At 40.5% G+C, this 19,658-nt stretch overlaps 1 protein-coding gene across 1 annotated transcript in view; it reads right to left on the reverse strand.

The window, feature by feature from the left end:
* Window positions 1-2,061: 2,061 nt before the first annotated feature.
* Window positions 2,062-19,658, reverse strand: part of SLC10A7 (solute carrier family 10 member 7) — a 176,831-nt gene continuing 159,234 nt past the window's right edge. Inside the window, exons 11-12 of the mRNA XM_054990307.1 lie at window positions 7,843-7,988; window positions 2,062-5,068 (exon numbers count right to left, since the gene is read on the reverse strand). Of these exons, the coding sequence (XP_054846282.1) occupies window positions 5,024-5,068; window positions 7,843-7,988 (191 nt within the window). The 3' untranslated portion in view covers window positions 2,062-5,023. The remainder of the gene's footprint in view (window positions 5,069-7,842; window positions 7,989-19,658) is intronic.

Consider the following 19,658-nt stretch of genomic DNA (forward strand, 5'->3'; position numbering starts at 1 on the left):
CTGGGGAAATTGCAAAATCAAGAAAAAAATGCCTGCTGCTACTGATGAGAAGCACCCAAACACAAAAGGCTACAGATTTTTTAAAAGGGTGTTTTTTCTAATGCTTAAGATTGTGTAAAGGTTCTGTCTGGAAAATCAACGTAACAACCCGAAACAGCATGTTGTGTGTATATTTTCATCTTGGGAATTCCATAATGCACATCTCTAGCGAAACTGATTTCCCCCCAGGGTCATGGATTTTTGTCAGGTAACTAAATGACATGACTAGAACTCCCATAAGACTCTGCAAGAATGAGCTTGTGCAAAATAACTTCAGCTATAGCACAGAATTAAATGAAACCAAACAGTAAGACTTTTCTTAAATACAGCTTTTAATTTATCATCTTTGTTTATTCAATCTGCTGCTGAGTGGCAAGCAGCAGAGAAAAGGCTGTCGGAGAGGAGTGAAAATTAGGACTCCCATTGAGCTGTGCAAGAATGTGCCTGGTGTAAAAATACTGCTGGCCATACTGTCTGAATGCACAAAAAGTAAACTGCTGAAGAACCCAGTGAAAAATCTGCTCCCTGCTTATAACTGGTGAGCAGAACCTGAGCTGAAAAGGTGTGTTTTTAAGCCTCCCTCCTATCCAATGCCATCTCTAAGGGCGAGCAGCTAGATGCTGCTGAAGCTTGAGAAAAAAGGCCATGGCCATTTCCCCAGCCCCTAGTCATTGGATGGATGTGGCTTGTGTCATCATGAAGTATTGATAGACTTCTTCCATAAATTAATTTTTTTTTTAATTAAAAAAAATAATAGGTATATATTTCATAGCAGACTTGGAGTTAGTCGTTACTGAGTCTCACAATATTCTGTGGTCATGAGTGACACCTATATCCTATTATATAAATGGCAAACCATGTTGCCGACAACTCATTTTTTATCCTGGTGCATCTGCGCAGGCACACCAAGATAAAAACTGAGTCGTCGGCAACATGACATCCAGAGGCTGCTGTGGCGGGAAGGCCAGGCGAGGCAGTGTATCCCTCCAGGTCCTAAAAGGCCCAATACAGTCTCAATTGAGCCACTGCAGACTGCAGGAGCGCTGCTGGAGCAGTGTGATGAGCTCTGGAGTGCTCCTGTGCTCCGCAGTGGGTTGATTTTGGCCTGTTTGAGGCTGAATCAGGCCTGTTTAGGGCCAAAATTGGGAGCACAGGAGCACTCCAAGGCCCATCATGCTGCCCCAGCAGTGTTCCTGCACTTTGTTTTATAGAGCCTGTTTTTTTAAAAAATGGGCTCTGTTGCTAGTTTTATATATGTTCTCATTTATGTTCCACTTTTCCTCTAACATGGAACTAAAGCACAGGATTCCCAGTAGATCTCTGTTGGGGAACTTGCTTCATCAAGGCTGCTGCATCATTGCCATCACCAGCAAAGCAGGACCTATGGTTTGTTGAAATCGTAAGGCCAAAGAGCTCATGAATTTGGCTCTCACCTACCTTCCCCTCCCCACGAGCCCAGTGATCCCTCCTAAAACACCCCCCCCCCAATGCTGGGGGTTGGGGAACCAATTGACAAAATGCCACATGGCAAGGAGTGGGGGGAGCTGCAATGAGAAGGAGAAACTGCAAAATTGTTCCTTCTCTTTTCTGCTCTCCACTGGTGCACATAGTCCCATCCCAGTGAGAAGCAAGCATGTCTATCTGCCTATACCGATGACAAAAATGAATTATTTGACTTGAATGTAGTACTGAAGCCACTGAGACCTCTTGTTTATCCTGTTCAAACTTCATAAAAATGTAGTAGTAGAAGGCAGCACCGTGGAAAACAATGGTTCTGTACTAAGCTCTACAAGCACAGAATGTCAGAGAGATTTGTTATTCCAAAAGCTAGCCCTTGGCATCCTGCTGAGACATTTATCCGTTGCAAACACTCCAGCAAATTTGAAATTGAGGTCAGAAGCAATCACAGGGCCATATTCCTTGTATTCTGCAGGGTTCTCTTTTATTCGATCTTAAGCCAAGGCTTTGAGGCTGTCAGAATTAGCAAGAAATGCAAAATACTCTTAAGAAGCTTTGCTTTTTCAATGCAACTGGCTGTTTTATTTTTTTAAGTTTGCATTTTAAAAAGAAACAAAGATTTACTCCAGAAAAATGACACCAAGTTACAAAAATAAACTGCAAACCCATCCATTTGTCCACTTCCCAATTTTACATTAACAAACCACTACCCAATGAGTTTCTCTTATAAGGACATTTAGGCATAGCTGAAGGCATGAAACAAACATCTTAACAGTCTTTAAACATAATGCAACATTTTGGATATGAATAATTAAGTTCTACTAAGTATGGATTTAAGAGATGTACTTCGCTTTTGCTTTATGTCCCCTTCAGAACAATCCATCCAACAGTCTCTTATGTAAAAACAGGAAGAAACGTAACACCATTTAGGCTGTCCCAAGCCATCAACAGTTATGGCCAAAAAGGGCCTAAACAAAACTGCCTCTCCATAGAACCATCTTAAACACAGTAACATACCAATGAAATCACCATGACAACATCCGATAGTTAAAAGCCATGAATTAATGGTGGTGGCGTACTTCGAGGTAGATCTGTTGAAAAATTAGCAGTGTAGTGACTGATCAAGAGCAGGCATGGCTCAAGTGAGAAGACAGAAGGGGTTGGGTGTGAGCTAAATAGGAATGACCTGTCAGGAATGTTTCATATGCCAGAAGCATCAAAATGATATGGATTTACACAAGATCAGAACTTGCACTCTTGTGCAACGCCTATTTATTTCCTTTGCACGCAAAAATCCTAATATATAAATTAGCTGTTTTGAAACCAGTAACCAGAAAATTCTTGGGCCTTGTTTTCGCCCTCAGTTTATGAATGGAAGGACTGTGTGTTAGGGAACACGCATGCTGGAGGCTCAGAGAAGGATTTGTGGGGGAAAGAACATTATTTATGTGCCTTCACCTAACCTTTTGTTTATCCATGTTTTTAGTTACCAAATCAAGATGGGTAATCAGCCATTAAACATCTAATGAGGTGAGTTTTGAGCTGCATGTAAAACATGTTTGGTCCACTTAATCAGGAACTTAATCAAGAGCTTGCAATTGGTTTTAGGTATTCCTCTAGTGGCAAACCTGTTAGAAACATTAATGTGGCACCATTTTTTTTAAAAAAAAATCCTACATAAAATTTAAGACCACTTGATTAGTGGAATGCAACAGTTTCTTGGCTGGTATGTTAAACTTCACTAACCTTAATCCTTGTTAAATGAGTGCTGAGCACATTGTTGTATCATATATTTGTTTTATCCATTAATAAAGATACTTGAACCTTAGTGATAAGGAAATCACTTAATATAGATTGCTGCCAACCCAAGGCACCTCAGCTTGGCACCAAATTAAGTTATTTTGGGCAGGACAATTGAACCCAATATATACTTTCCTCCACCACCACCACACAGTGATTACATTGGGGAATGTATTTCACAATGGTTTATATATGCAGTTAACAGTAACAATGAAGCTCTATGCTGTTCCCTAAGAACTTGATGTTCTATCTTTCCATTAACCCATAAGGTGGAATGTGGTCCAAATCAGTTTTTTTGTTCCCAGAATTCTGTGTGCAATCCCAGTGTGCACCCCGGCTCTTGGTACACATGCTTCAATGGAACAAGCTATGAAGATCCTCATGGACAGAGGAGCGCTGGATTCCTGTATGAAGCTGCACGACTACCGAGCTTATGATGCCATAGTTGATGTGTCCACTGCTGGAAATCACCACTTAGCCTAATCACCACCTGCCACCTGAAACTGTCTTGAATAAGGTGTCGTGTTTACCCTTTCCCCTCTTTATATTCATTAATATACTGATATTCATTCCTTCTATAAAATGTAAAGAAAAAGCCATTTTTAATCAAGCAACAACTGATTGTCAGATTAGACATATCCCCCCATTTATCTCACCACTGCTACTTAAAATGCATAAAGCACACCAATACATTTGCCAGCTGATGAATAGCTATTAGTTTCCCACCCTTGGAAGGTTGCGTGTGCTGCCCAAGTTCCAACAAAAACCTCAGCTCTGTAAATTGCAGAGAAATGGCTACTGCAATATTTGTTTCCTGTATTCTGTCACTGTGGGGTAGCATGTATTGAACTTGGGCAAGAAAAAGGAAACATAGTGTTGGGTTTTTTTGCTCAGTTTGGGTTAATAATAATAATATTAAAAACTCTTAGCTGCAGATCACAGTTCTTTCCTACCAACCTAAGCTCCAGGCCGCCTCTTTGAAGAAACTCACAATGCATTTAAGATATACAATGCCACAATATCATAAAAATGGAACGGAGAGAATTGTCGTGAGAAACCATTAACTTTGAAGGAATGTCTAGACAACTGTGTCAACAAATGCAAATAATTCATGCTTTTCAGTTTCTCTTCCAATGGATGGCCCCATGCTGAGTGTACACAGAAGAAAAAGATATGTCACAATCATATGAGCAGGGAGGATTATGGAATTGCACAGAAATTCAAGTTACTCTCAACTAGAACTTCAGAAAGTGCTTGCCTGCTGGCAGCCGGAAGAGAGCTCCCTGGTTTTTTACGTCCTGGTTTAATATACTAACTTGTAAACTGTTCAGCATGGTCCAATGAATATGGCTCCCAATCTTCATTCATTTTGAGAGAGGGTAGTTTTTGGTGGATTGTGCCTGCTGTCTCTGAGAATGTGCGATGACAGAAGCTCCAAGTCTTTCACAATTAGAACTATTTGCTTAAGAATTTTTTAAAAAAAATTAAAGGATCTCAAAAATGTGTGCAACCTTTTCTATTAACCAGCTATGTGGTTTTAGAATCAATGCTTTTTCAAAGATATTTTAAGGCACTTCAATAGGTATTTTAAATATATATATATATATATATAATATGTATCTATAAAAATAAAGTATTGAAGTAACATTCACATATGTCTGTTTTCTGAGTTTTCTCTGTGTATGTACAGTATAGTACATATGTACATTCAGTGGATCTCTTTTCGTTATACCTTCACTGGCATCTTGGGCTGCTTTGTTAATTTCACTGCCTGCAAATATTAAAATAAAGCATCAGTTTATGGCATTCACAGAAGCAAAGCTAAACAACATGATATACCTCCAATGTACTTGCTACGAACTGCTGACAGTCTTCCTGGGATAGTTAGGAAAAAGACTGGTTCTCTCTTATGGCCAGACTAGACATAGTGCAGAGAAATTGATGAATGGGCTTCCTAGCGTTTCAGAAAGGGAAGCTGCAGCTGAACAGAGCCCCAACTTAGATAACAGCCATTATGGGTGGGGCAGGAGAAGAGGAGATTTAATTATTTCCTTCTTCCCTCATGTGGTTTAACCCTGGATAGTTCTGGAAGGGGAAGAAAGACAAAAGAAGGTGCCAGTCATTTCCCCTCCCAGGACTAACAAGAGCCTAGGGGAAGATCAGTTATGAGCAGTGAGATCACGCAAGTACCCCTTTAAATCTGAAGAGGACCATGCATGGCTTCTATTTCTCTTTAAAAGCCATGAATGGAGGCATGTCTAGCTTGTCCCTTAGAGGCTGGTGATGCTGCCCGGAATGAGAGGACTCTCCTGGGATCATGCAAACATTTCTCTCTGGGAGTAGTTGGAGATTTTAATCTTGTTCCAAAGGCTACATGACAGTTCATCACAGCTTGAGGATGCAACATATAGTCCTTTCTCCCACTTCCTCTTTATCTAGAGATACAACACTGTTCATTTGATGGGCAGATTAACCAACGTCTTGCTTCTGACAATTGCTTAGGCAAAGAACTAGTATCACAAATATGGCATAATGTGCATAGTGGGGCTGGGGACTTTTAGGTAAAATGGGAGGCTACTGGTTACAATTTTTCCAGGCAGAGAAAGAGAACAAGGAAAAGAGCACAAGAAATGCTTTAGACTAGTACAGTTGTCTTCCACAGAGAGGTGGAGAAAGACAGGAGAAAGGAATCTCACTGACTTTTCCTCTCCCCAATTCTGACTCCAGGGATAAACTTTTTCTGAGATCATGGGACCTGAATGAGTCAGGAGGATGTAGTAGGAAGCAGGCAAAATAGTTCTCTTCTTCCTCTTCTATCAATGGAATTCTGCTAATGCAAAAAATCGGTGACTGTCAGTGCCTTCCACTGACCGACTACAGGATCCAATCCAACATGCGCAATAGATGTTACTTTCAGGTTCTTAGGACATTTCCAAAGTGACCTTTGAAGCTAATGAAAACCTGTTACTTACAATGGGTTGATCAAATGTTCCAACAGACAGTGAAACAAGATTTAGGAACACATCTTTATATTTAATGTCCATTTTGAACTCCCCCTATTTTGGCAAGACTGATTGTTAAATGAGCAGTAAGACAGACTAAGCATAGGGCAATTGCTAACAATGTTACAATCTTTCATTGAGTTTGAGCATAAGGATGAACTGAATTTGATATTAGTGATATAAACATTCCAAGTGTTGTTTGTGAGAACAGACTATTTTGGTATGTGGCAGATTATTCTACACTACTTGCCAAGGAGGAACACCCTCTTGTCGATGAACCACTAAATATTTAAATTTCATTTCATATGAAGAGATCACATGTGAGAACCATAATTAAGCACAGATGTCAGTGGAGCTGAGCACTGTGCCTGGATAACATTTCCACCATGAGAGAAATGCCAAAGAAAGCCAGAGTTTTGATAAGAAAAATAATAAACATCAAGGTGAAGATGACATGTTTACTTTCAAAGCAGGATACCATTATCCAAGCACGATATCAAAATCTACAGTAATTATTACCACTGAATCAAAAACAAACTTCCGGATTTATAAAACAGTAATATTAAGTCATGTAATTAGAAAAATATTTATGAAAAATAACCTAGAGACCAAAAGAACAGTATTTGTATGGAATGATAAATGATTAAAATAAACTGCCAGGCAGTGTAGACTCATTAAGACTTGACTGGAAGTGGTGGATTTTGGAAGAATAAAACCATACCCGATCTTTCTGAGATGTGAGCTCACTTCCTCACTGATCTATCAAGGTTGTTATTGACTCCTTTGACTGGCAGTGGGTCAGACAGAGGTCTTTCCTGTCACCTACTACTTGATCCTTTTTAAATAAAAGTGTTGATGTTGGGGACTGAATCTGAGAGCAGAAAGCAGATGCTTGACCACTGAGCCAGACCCCTACTCCATGTGAGAATTTTGATCAGGCAAGCAAGCAAGCATGGTTGGAAGAACAAACAGAAAAATCGCAGGAATTATCAAAAGTGGAACACTTCCACCAAGAAAACAGTCTGCTCAGTGAGGTTTGTGTCATAAACCTTTGCCTTGGGAAATATTGTCTGAGCTGCTAACCAATCAGCTTGGCTGTTCCATATCGCATTTATTACTGATATTCCAGTTTCCAAATCCCTTGATTTCAACTGTTTATGAAATCTAGGCAGAACAAAAGAAGACTCTACATTCTGCAAAGAGCTTTACTACGGGCTGTTGTGCTGGACTTCTACCTTCCTTAAGCTGGGCAAGGGGAAAACATAGAGTAGTTCTATTTACAATTAACAATTCAGGGCATCTTTGTAAGGGTTATTTATTTATGTGCCAGCAATGCATACACTGCCCTCTCCAGCCCTGCCTGGTTTTCCACCTGGCAGACTGGCCCCATCAAGGAGCAAGCGCAGACAGCACAATACCCGAATCGCAATGCAGTTGTGATGGTTCTCCCTTGCCTGCTTCTGTGGAGGCTTTGATGTCCTCTGTTTAGGCTAAGGCAGATTTTTTTTTTAAATGTATCATGCTTACAGACCTTATTGCTTACCTTTTGTCTGGAAATCATCCAAGATTTTATTGTTGGTACTAAGAGGCTACCAAGGAGGATCTGAGCCGGATGATAGATAAGTAAAGGGACAGAAATTAAAGACAGGTGTTCATAGCCCTCAAAGACTATCTTCAGCATTGGTATTCCTGTGGGCAGAAAGACAGCTAAATTTCAGCATGCTTTGATATGTTTTCTGTGTCAACTATTACAGGAAAGAATTTTACATTTTTTAAATACTTCACTAAGATTTCAAAAAAGACCAGAAAGAGAAAAAAAAGAAGAGAGAGTGCAGGAAGAATGAAGACACAGAAGTACCTTGTAAGAGGCAGAAGAACACAAATATACAACAAATCCTCAGTAGCAAAGAAAAGCCCTTTCCCTTTGGCAAAATAGGACATAGCCGAGAATACCAGGGAGATTCCAAGCACAAATCTCCTATCAATTCGAAAGCTGCATTCTTTCAGCCAGAGGCTTAATGCAAATTTGTACCCCGCTAGAGGGCAACTGTACAGATACTGGGGGGTGACCTAGATTCCCCCTCGCTCTCCTTTATCTCTATGCCAAATCTACTTACCTCACCCCTCCCTTCAGGATATTTCTTATGGCAGTATGATACTAGTGCTGCGGCCGCTTGTTTTGTCCATGAACAAATATCCCATTGCTATAAGCCCTCCCCTGCTATGAAAGGAACAGAGCACACAAACACAATCCTTGTCCCTCGGAATGAAAAGCAAGGTTCTCTGTTTTGCCCAACATGAAGCAAAAAACTGGTCACAGATGTAATGCCATGGGAAAGTTGGGATTTTGGGGGGAGAGGTCTCGGTGAGGCTGCAGGTTCAAGGGAATATAGCTGTGTAGTTCCTCAAACAAGGTATTTTCAGTCCCAATAACAAATAGTTTAGCTTTACTTCCTCTCAAAACTGGCACTTGGCCTCATCATTGTAAAGGCATTAAAATGATAAACCTCTTACTGTCACAGATGATATATTTGCCAGAGAAAGAAATGAGGGAGATGGATATCAACTCCTTATAATCCTCAAATTTCTGCACTCTTCAGTTACCAGTTCTTACATTTCTGGGTTGATAACGAGCAAACAGTAATCAATTCAGGATGTTTAGAATTTTAAGAAAGCATTGCTATATGTCAGGCTCCACTTCCTGCTAGTGTCATAATGCACTGGGAAGATACCACACTGAAGAGTATTTCAGAAAAAGTACAAAGAAGGGAATTTATAAAATATTGCTTTTAAATACTTCCTGAATTTTTAGGAAGCTAAAATATTTCATGTTTTTAAAAGATCTGGAAATAGTGTCCCATGTTTTAAAAGTGGTTTATTTTCTTGTTTATAAAATGAAAAATTACCAATTTTTAAATGTTTTAAATCTTGCAAGGTGTTCGTTTAGAGGAACTAAGACATTATTTTGGAAGCTGCACAAAGTTTGCAAACTTTTTTCATTTTCTGTCCTTGATCTAAGAGATGTTGCATTCTTTGAACAATGTTTTCATACAAACAAGGAAACAAGCCTGTTGTCAGTCCCAACCAGGCTGCTCTGCTTGGATATTTCAGTCTGCAGCATGTGCTAGCCTAATTTTAAAACAGGAACACTGATTCAAACAATAGTGACACAAGCAGGTGCCGCTATAACAAAAATAGTAGAGAGTAAGATATTAACTCTTTCAGATGAGTAGCAAAGAATGAAAGTGCTCGACTAAAAGGATCTGGTTAACTTTATTTTGATCTGCTCACACCAGTTTTTCTCATCACTTATGTCATGCAGATTCTGATGTAATGGATTATGACAAGTACATCCACATTAAATCTGTTCAGTATAAATTTGCATAGCATCTCAGCACATATATAGCTGTATTTAAAGAACGTTGGCAAATCTAACCATACTCTTTTGAAGTACTTGCAAAACTTAAACATCTTATTTTTAACTGGATTTCAGAAAGAATTTAAATTGTTCCATCTGAATACTCATATATGCACCAGTTGCTCTCGCTGTTTTTAAGGGAGAAGTTGTCATTAAGATCAGAGTGCCACAGGTCTGATTAATCAGAAGACGTGCATGAAAAATATCCAGCAAATCCACAATGGCTGAATAATTTCTGGATCCTGTTCAGAGGTGCTAAATGAGAGTCCTGCAGCTGTAATGGAGAGAGCCAAGCTGTAAAACCAGGATGCCTACATTTCCCATCAAAACTTGAGGGAAGCTGACTAGTGTCCAACCTGTGTAAGACGTCACTTGTAGTTTGGCTCTATGTATACAAGATCTTGCTAGGTACAACCATTCCCCACCCTTTCTTGCTATTTCCCCCTGGGCAGGGGATAGGAGTGAGAAGAGACCCCTTTGGACATCTTTTCTGTTGGAAACTTAGCAGGACAGGCAGCCTCTCCTCTCTTTCAACTAGGTCCCACCTTCTCTGCTGTGTTATTATATTATTAATATTAATCAATAATAATAACCATATAGTTATATCCTGCCTATCCTTCAGTATGATTAAGATGGTTAATAAAATTAAAGTTAATTTCCTTCATGCTCCATTACACTTCCACCATGAATGAGGTTAACAGGTACCCTAAGTGGGTGAAAAGCTGCTTGAACATGGTTCACATTTCTTTGAATTCATCCGTAGGTTAACCAACCAAGGGACTATTAAAAACCACAGGGAGGTTTTTGCTTTGGTTTGAAGCAGGGGTGCAGTCACCATTTCCTCTTGAGCACCTTCCCACAGTGCCACCTTACTCACTCCCCCGGAATAAAGTGGTCTGATCTGCATACATTGATCTGTGAGGGACTGGCCTACAGATGGCTCTGCCTACTGAGATTTTTTTTAAAGCTGCTCCCACTCGGTGATTCTGTGATGTGCTATTTTCTGTTATGCCAGATCCTGATTCTGCCCCCAGCCTGGCCAACACCACTGCAAAGCAGCCAACTCAAACACACGTCTTCACTCCGTCCTAGCTCGGCACCTCTATAATCTCACATATCCCTTACCTACTCTATCACCTCTTCGTGTTCATTCCTTTTACATTTTCCAAATCCCTTTAAACAGAATGTCCCTATGCTGCCCTTCCATGCCTTTGGTTAACTGTAAAATAATTTTTTCAAGCATGCAAGATATAAACATATTTTCAAGCAAATTTAAACACAAGGCTCTTCTTTAAAAAAAAATCTTGTGATCGCTGCAGCTATAGAAATGAAGCAAATAAATTTTAATGCTCCAAGGTACTGATTCTATGTCACCATGGTTGACAGGATCTGAGCAGGCTTCAGGAGGTGGCACTTGACTTTATGGAAGTGAGCCCTCCCCACGCATTTACAATTTTACAGGGGCTTTAAGCTGTCATGCTGAAAAGTGTTTATAAAACATTAATCAAAAATGCCTCTTTAATACAATGCATTGTCTGAAAGATGTTAGAAGGCACATATTGTAAATGGATTCTTTTTTTCTGACTAAAGTAATTTCTACCAAAAGCATTTCCCCATTGCTGTAGCCGTACACAGCGAGGGGAGATAAAGAGCACTTTCCCAGCACATTACTACCTGATCCAAACACTGGGGAAATCACTAATGTACGGCACACCATCTTTCCATGTCACACATGACACATTTGTCTAAAATTACCCAACAGAGTTTGACATGGCAGCCTATTCCTTTGCTGAGCTTTCAACTGACATCTGCCAAGCAAGATCTTCAAGCAAGAGCTTCCTTTCTCTAACAAGGAACCAAGAGTTTCCTTTTATCCGATACTCACGATGAAAAGGATAAAACAATAAGAACTGGCACTCAGGTTCTCTTCCTCCCCTCATTTTATGTTTATTTTATGCTCCTGAATTCCTGCACTTTCTTCAGAGTAGGTATTTGTCGCTTGCTGCTGATACTGCTAGGATTCAAGATAACTTTTGTTACTAACAATATATTCATTATCCTTCCCATGCCATGCATTTCCACATTTGATACATCCCATTCTCAGCATTTACTCTAGATTTTAGATTCCCCTCCCAAGGGGATAAAAAGGGCTATATTATCCTTTCATTTTTATTAATATAACCAACAGTAAAGTGGGTGGCTCATGCCAATTATAAAAAGAGCAAAACTCATTTATTCACAGAGAAGATGGAGGTTCCTACATACTCTGCTGAACTTAGGATGGTGCAACTCTCTTTAGAATAGAACTGTAAGAGGTCCCCCCCCACCCCACCCTGTGTGCAGACCCACCTGGCTTTGTAAATTAACCAAAAGAAAAAGGGAGAAATGCCTGATTAGGTCTGGGCACGCTCCAGGAAGGACAGTAAGGCCCTTTTCTTCCTGGAGCGTGCCCAGACCTCATCAGGCATTTACTCTAAATGGGAACAAAACGAGAGAAGTGGAGACGCTTGCGACCTCAATTCCACAAGTGGTTATAGAATTCTGAACTGGGAGATTTATCCCTACTCCACCCTGACACTTCCTCACCAGAGTGCAGCTTTTCCTCCAACAGAAAACTACATAGTCAAGTAATGATCAGGAAGGCAATAAAAGGCCCACAAGCAGACAAGACTGAGGTTTCTGTATACTTATGATACTCCCTAGCCTGGAAATGTTTAATGGATGGCTTGAGCAATTGCTGTAGATGCTAACAATGAAACATTAAATGCAGACATCTAAAGATGCTTGCCTCAGATTAAAAAACACCTACACCTGACTGACTGCGTTGTCATAGCAATTAGTTAGAGGAGCATTAAAAAAGAATTAAGTCACCACAAGCCTGATTTTAAAATTGTGTTGGCCTTAAAAGGAGACCACAGCTTGCGTATACTGTGCAGAGATAGCTGAAATCGTGGTTTCCACAGCGATTGCCTTTAAACCCAGTGATTGTACACATAGACTGCAGCCTCACTTTCCACCAGGTCTTCCACTTCATTACGAATATCAAAGCAAACAGCCCTCTGCCCTGTTATCTGAAGGTCTAAAGAAAAACTCATGGAGTATTCACAGAAGAACTTAGGACCTGAATTATAATAGGGATAAAATGTATGGCGGTTAGGGGGGAAAGTATCTCTTAGAGTAAGAAAACTTAGACTATATACATTTTCTTTTGCATAAAGCTGTTTCCCCCCTTCCAGAAAAGTTTGTTAGAATTTGCATATCCTTTTCTTGAGCAAAAGAATATGTATTCAATATGCCACTGAAGTAATTATATCTCCTGTATATTTGTAGTAATGGAAAATGTCAACAAAAGTAGGAGCCAAACACACTCCAATATACACAGGAAATAAAAATATGTCCATTTCATCATCAATTCATCATACATAAGAAACATTCCAAATGAGTTGCATATTTATTGCTATTCAATTGCAAACTTTCCTATTTTTCATATCACTATAAATAAAAATGCAAGCACAGACATCGAACACAGACTTTCCCCCCATTTCTGAGCAACTTTTACAGGACATATAAGATCTGAGATATTAGAAATAGATGAATTCATAGCTTATTCACTTAACTTCAGTTACATAAGCAATTCAAGAATGCCCCTGCACCCTCCTTCAAAGTCTTGTTGGGGAGAGAGAACCTGTGCCTGCTCTAGAGAGAAAGTTACACTGGGGCTGCGATCCCTCAGTTCATCTATTTTTATCCTGGCCTTTCTCAATGGAGATCAAGGCAGCATGCATGGGTCCCCCCTCCAATTTTGTTCTCACAGCCATCATATGAAGTCGGCGAGGCTCAGAGAAAGTGATTGGCCCAACTGAGCTTTGTGGGGAGTGGAACCCAGATCTTAACCCAGGAGTCACTTTCTATAAAACGCTTCTGCAGTCATCGCCTAGATGTAAATGAGATTTCCAAAAAGTAGCCTGTGGATAACAACCCAAAAGCTATTTCATATTTTATGGGGTGGAAAGAACAAATCTGCCACTCAATGTACAATTTAAAGGAAAGAGAATCCAATCCTAGCTTCCTGGCAAGTATACTGGTATGGCAGAAGTGTTTGCAAACACCATTTTACATTTACACAAGGTTTTTCATTTTTATACAAATTTTTTAAAAAATCCCGACCACCACAACCCAGCAAGACAGATCAGGTTTTGAAAGGAGGCTTCCACATGTGTGGCCAATTTGAAAGAAGATGTGCATCTGGTTATGTATCTACATCGATAATGCAATGCTTACCCAAGACATAAAGACACCCAGTGTAATGGGCTTAGGAAGGCTTAGGATTGCACTGTATGTATTTCCATACATTTTAAGTGAATGGAGTCAATGCTTAGCCATCACTTTATATCTATTACATTTTTATCATGTCCTTTCTAGGATCTCAGGCTGCTATATGTGCTTATCTCTTCCCCATTTTAGAAGGTGAGGCTGCAAGATCATGACCGGCCAATGGCCACTCTGTCACCTTCATGGTGTCAGACTGTGGCTTGCTAAAAGTTGCGACCCAGACTACCCCTTGCAATGAGACAAAAGTCCATCGATTTCAAAAGGCTTTACTGAAGATAAACAACCATTATAAGTCCACATTCCAAGATACAAGGATCTTGGCTGAGCTTGGAAATTGTTACGAATGACAGGCAAAAGCTGAGGTACAGAATAGCAGTTCCCTGCAGGCCCCATCCTCCCCCTCAGTTCTCAAAACAAACGGCCCGAGGGTGAGAAAGTGAAAGTTTCTCAAGGGTGTCTGAAAGGCAGATATATGTAGACATAACATTCCTCTTCTCTCTGTAAGCTTCCAGCAGAAGGCTTGCCACCTGCAAAGGAAACACTTAATATACTGACAGGATTAAAATGGAGTCTCTTTGGCTTAACACAGTCAGAACCTGACACATGGCAGTGTGCAGATTTGAGACTGTAGCTCTCAAATCCTGATCCAGCAATCTAACCACAGCCCCACACTGTCTCTATCTTAACAAAGAGAGCAGCTGTAGCACTGTGCACGGTGGTGAAATGCTATGCCTAATGGAGCCATTAAAAATACATCTTGCCCTCTACTTTTTTAGAAGCTGGACTATTATGTGAAAACTCTACTCAGAAGTGTGCAGAGAACTCTTTTATGTAGATAGGATGTTCTCAAACATTATTTTCAATGTGCTCAACTGAGTCTAAGTGACATCTGTAGCCTATGCAAGCTTGGGATAAAGGAATCTTGAGTTGTGGCCAAGCTTGGATCTCTCCGTGGATGACCCATCAATGATCTGCTAGACATAATTTGCAATTTTTAAAAAGAAGATAAATTAACTTTAACCGCCCTTCTAGTGGGACAGCGGGTGGGGACGTCTCTTGTGTTATCACTTTACATCTGAATACAAGATTTTTAAAGAGAGAGAGAGATTTATAAAGAGGTATGAACTTGCTGCTGTCACTGAAAACCTGCAATCTGGTTTTTAGTGTCTGATCCAATTAAGTGTACATCTGGGAAGACACACAACCAAATAAATAATTGGAGAGGTGCAACTCTGAAATGACAACTGTTATTCATTGATCCCTTTCTGCAAGTTGAGATTGAGAGATGTAAACTTCAAGTGAATGTGATCTCCTGGGTGAGATTCTTCAGTTCAAACACAGTAAACAACTGTTGTTCTCTGATGCACATTTTAGTACTGCTGGAGGCAAGCTTTCTAAATATTAATTCAAAACCTACTACAAGCAGACTGCAGAGATGAAGTGAGAGCATCAGGGAAGCACTCTGGTGCTGGCTTTCCTGCCCACATCAAAGGTTTATTCAAAAAGCCCGGTGTTTCAGGTCAAATGCAAAGCTGATGTGCCCAATTAAGAGGCACTGTCCCATATGCTCATTTTGGAAAACCAGGGCACACAACCCACCCTTCTTCATCACCTCCATTTCCTGTCTCCCATAATGCTATTTTCCCTTAGCTTTGAAGTAAAGTAATAGAACAGAAATTTTACATTTTATGTCCTAACTGCACCTACACTGTAGCAGTTATAATGGTGATTTATCTAGCAGGGTAGGAAATAGTTTGAAGGCACATTGGGATTGGGATTGCCAGACTCAAACTGCTTGTTCGGAAGCAACTACAAGGCACATAGATCAGAACCAAAAGTAAGGGAGGGTGGAGAGCAGCTCTTGGATTGTGAGCAGCTATAAGAGATATGAAAGCCACGTTCCTGCATCTTGTGTGTGACTGCAAAGGATTCGAGAGCATTGCTCGCTAATCTTACGCTGCATCACGGCTTCCCCTAAAAGGCACTGCTGCCCTGAGAAACTGCTTGGATTGACTGCACAGTCAGGGCAACCCTGCATATAAACATGCTTCTGACATTATGAGTTCTTTTCCTTTTCCCCTTTCCATTAGGCAATGAGGAGGCAAACTGATACAGCAATAAAAAAAATGTGTGAGTCTATATGGAGTTGGGCAGAGACAGAACCAAAAAATAAACACCAACATGCTAAAACCTAGGTAATTTCATATCATAGGAAAGAGGGAGATCAAACTTCTTTGGATCACTCACCTATTTTAAGTTTGGCACATGGCAAAGTGGAATCAAGTTAGGGCCATGATGAACACTCATGATCAACAGAACAGAGACACTGGCAAAGGATATCCAAGAGCAAGAGCAATGCAACAATTTTAACTGCTCCAAAGTGAGAAAGCTTTTGAATTCCAAAGAACTCTTCTTCAGTCTGGATGCTCAGTAAAAAGAGAGGAAGAGAGAGAAAGAGAGAGAAGGGGGGGGGGGAGAAAAAGTAGCTTCAGTGCGTGAAGGCAAACCTCCACAGCCCACACTTTCTAATCATTTTAAAATGGAATATAGGAGATGTCACACAACTTAAGTAAAGGTCCTACTAGGTACCAATATTTCAAGCTGCAACAAGAGCTACTCCTGGTGCTTATGTTTTCAAATGGAGTACAGCAATTTATCTGGACTGTTGCAAACCTAGGGTTCTAAGGATCTGTCTTCATGCTCTGAAACATCTTTTTCTGCCCCCCACCACAGCTTGAAGAAGAGTCTCAAAAACTTGCTAATTTATTTGTGCTGGTTCTAATAAAATATATTACACCCTTATTGCTTATTATCTTATATATCAATAGCCAAATGGCCATACTCTGCAGATACTTAAATCTGGAGATTGGAGCCATGAACGGATAATTGAGATCTTCCTTCACACCTGAAAAATGTCCCAGGTTTGCAGAAAAATCTGCAATCTAAAATACTTAAACCCCTCAAAATGATAAAAGTAGCCCCTGTAGCTTTAAGAATCAGATGCCCTCAGTGGCTGTTGCTAAGCAACCATAGTAGTCCTGGCTTGGTTTCTGTCAGTAAAAGGTAGGGAGATGGGGAAGGGCCCTTTCCAGGGCTGTTTTGGCATCTATGGGGAGGACTCATTGGGAGGGGAGGGGGAGAGGAAAGGTGAATATGGTGGCAATGTAGGAAGCAGGAAAAGAGGGGGAGGCTACGAGGGGCAGGGAAGTAAGGTTGCCAGGTCCCTCTCCCCTTCGCACGCATGCGTGCCCTGGGGCTGACGCAGTGACGTCACTTCTGGAAGTGACGTCACTGCGTTTGGCCCCAAATGAAGCATAAGAATGCTCCTGTGGTCGGCATGACGTCACTTCCGCTGTGTGATTGGCGGGTGAGGGGAAAAATCCCCAGGAGTTTGCCCGCCACCAGCAGGCACCTGGGAACTCTACAGGGAAGAGAAACAGGACATGGTAGGGAAGGGGGAAATGAGATGCCCTCACAAGTCCTTGTGGGACCCCCAGTTGTTTTTATCTAATGAACTGATAAGGCAAACATCCTGCTATAGTTAATTTATATTTGTGGCAGGGGAGAATTTGAATATTTATATACAGACATTAGGAACCATCTATTTGTAAATAGTTTTATGCATTAAGATCTTGTCATCTAACATGGAAAAACTCAGCATACTTTAAAAAATAGTAATGCCATGATCAAAAACACACACTGACTGAACTGGAAAAAAATGTAATCAGTTTTAGAATTCCAGAGGCAGAAAATTATTGCATCAGTTATATAATAATCAGAGCTTGTAATCAATCCCTGATTCTAAAGGCTGCACCAGCTACTAATCCTTTGCTGATCACATGCACTTAACATTCACACCTGTGCTTAGCAATCATATCTTTAAACAAGGGAACATGAAAGACACAACATATAACCACAATATTATTTTAAACTAAAAACAGAGGACCCAGTCTAGTCAAATTTAAAACTTTCCATGTTTCATTGGTTTCAACGGTGGAAAGTTAAATAATCTTTTTTTTAAAAAAAAAGCTTATTGCCATTATTTATAAACTACTATTTGGTCAAACACTGAAGGTGCTTAACTGAGTTTTTGTGGTGCCCTGACTTTCTGATGAGTCCTCCACACCCCTTAAGAACTGGCAAGTTGCAGCAGGCAATTTCTTCTCTATAATACAATTAACTCATCTGATAGGCTGGGGTTCCTCACAAGTACAGAGAACAACCCTGGCAGTCTTGTTCTAGGCGAACCATCCGGATAGCTGTGGCACTTCCTCTAGGCCTCCCTTCTCCTCTAGAATTACTCCAGGGAATGACATTGTGTCAGACTTTCTAGATGGATTATGCGAAGCCATAGCTCAATGTCATTTTCAATAGCCAAGCTTATAATTAAAGGTCAAATAGTCACTTCATCTGCAATCAATCAATAGAAGAAGTACTAATACCAAGCGCTAATCAATCAATGGCAAATACACTAATAAAAGCCATGAATCAAACGTCTGCGTGTCATGTGCTTGCATGTACTGTCCATGTATGTTGCCAATAGAGGGATGGAGCGAAGAAGAAAATGCAAGGAAATATGCCTGAGGGAATGCTCAGGTACCACATTTATCTTCACTACTGGAGTGTATATCCCTAATTACCTAGTTAATATAATACAAATAAAAATGATGTCACAGGCAGAAATGATGCATTCTTTTTTTTAAAATCCACTGAGTCCATCTATTAATAGCACTGATCAAAATAGATGACATTAAATAAAAATATATCTATCGGGCTGAGTGGGGGAGGCTTCATTGCTCCTAACAAATTCAACCCATCCTGATCCTTGAAGAAATGCAGGTATAGCAATGGTTTAGTCTACAGACCAAAACCCAACATATGGGAGGGAACCATGCTTGTCTCAACATTGAGTGAGAGCCTCTCCATGGATCCAAGCCTAGGAAGTGGCAGACAGCCCCTTGAGCACTCTGCATATGGGAATTAGCTGGTTTCATAATCCGATGTGGGAGAGGCGTCTTCCAAGAAGTGCCTTCTCGTACTTCTCTGATTACCACTTCTAAAGCTTCAAAGCTGTCATCTTTCCTCCTCCCTCTGCTGGTGCTATGCTCCACTCCCCGGGGATTAGACACATGGCACCCTGTGGAGGCTTCACATGCCAGAATGTGAAAAATCAGTTTAAGCTCCAAGCGAAACAGCTTTTGTTCCAGGAAGCCCCTAAGTGCTCTTGTTTGCTTACTGGTATGGAGTTTTGAAGGCAGATAAAAACCATCCTCAACAGCTGACTTTAAAAGGTGGCCCTGAAGTTCACTAGTGTCCTTAAATATTCAAACATGAGTGTTAAATGGGAGCTTGCTTGCAGCTCCTCTGCCTGCTCAGGTAAACGACAGTGGAACACTGAAACAGACAAGTTGTTATTCTATATGATGTTAACAGCAAAAAGTCTCGGTGATTTTATGGGGAGAAAAGATCTGGCCTGGGGAGCACATTATTATTTTTTTAGATACATTCCAGAAAATACTGGCTTTAAATAACAAACTTCACTGCAATGCTGCCAGAGGCCCCAGTCCATCTGGGGTTGCTCATCAGAGATTTTTACTGTCCCCACTGAA

This window comes from Eublepharis macularius, chromosome 10 (genome assembly GCF_028583425.1).
Source record: "Eublepharis macularius isolate TG4126 chromosome 10, MPM_Emac_v1.0, whole genome shotgun sequence".
NCBI classification, from domain to species: domain Eukaryota; kingdom Metazoa; phylum Chordata; class Lepidosauria; order Squamata; family Eublepharidae; genus Eublepharis; species Eublepharis macularius.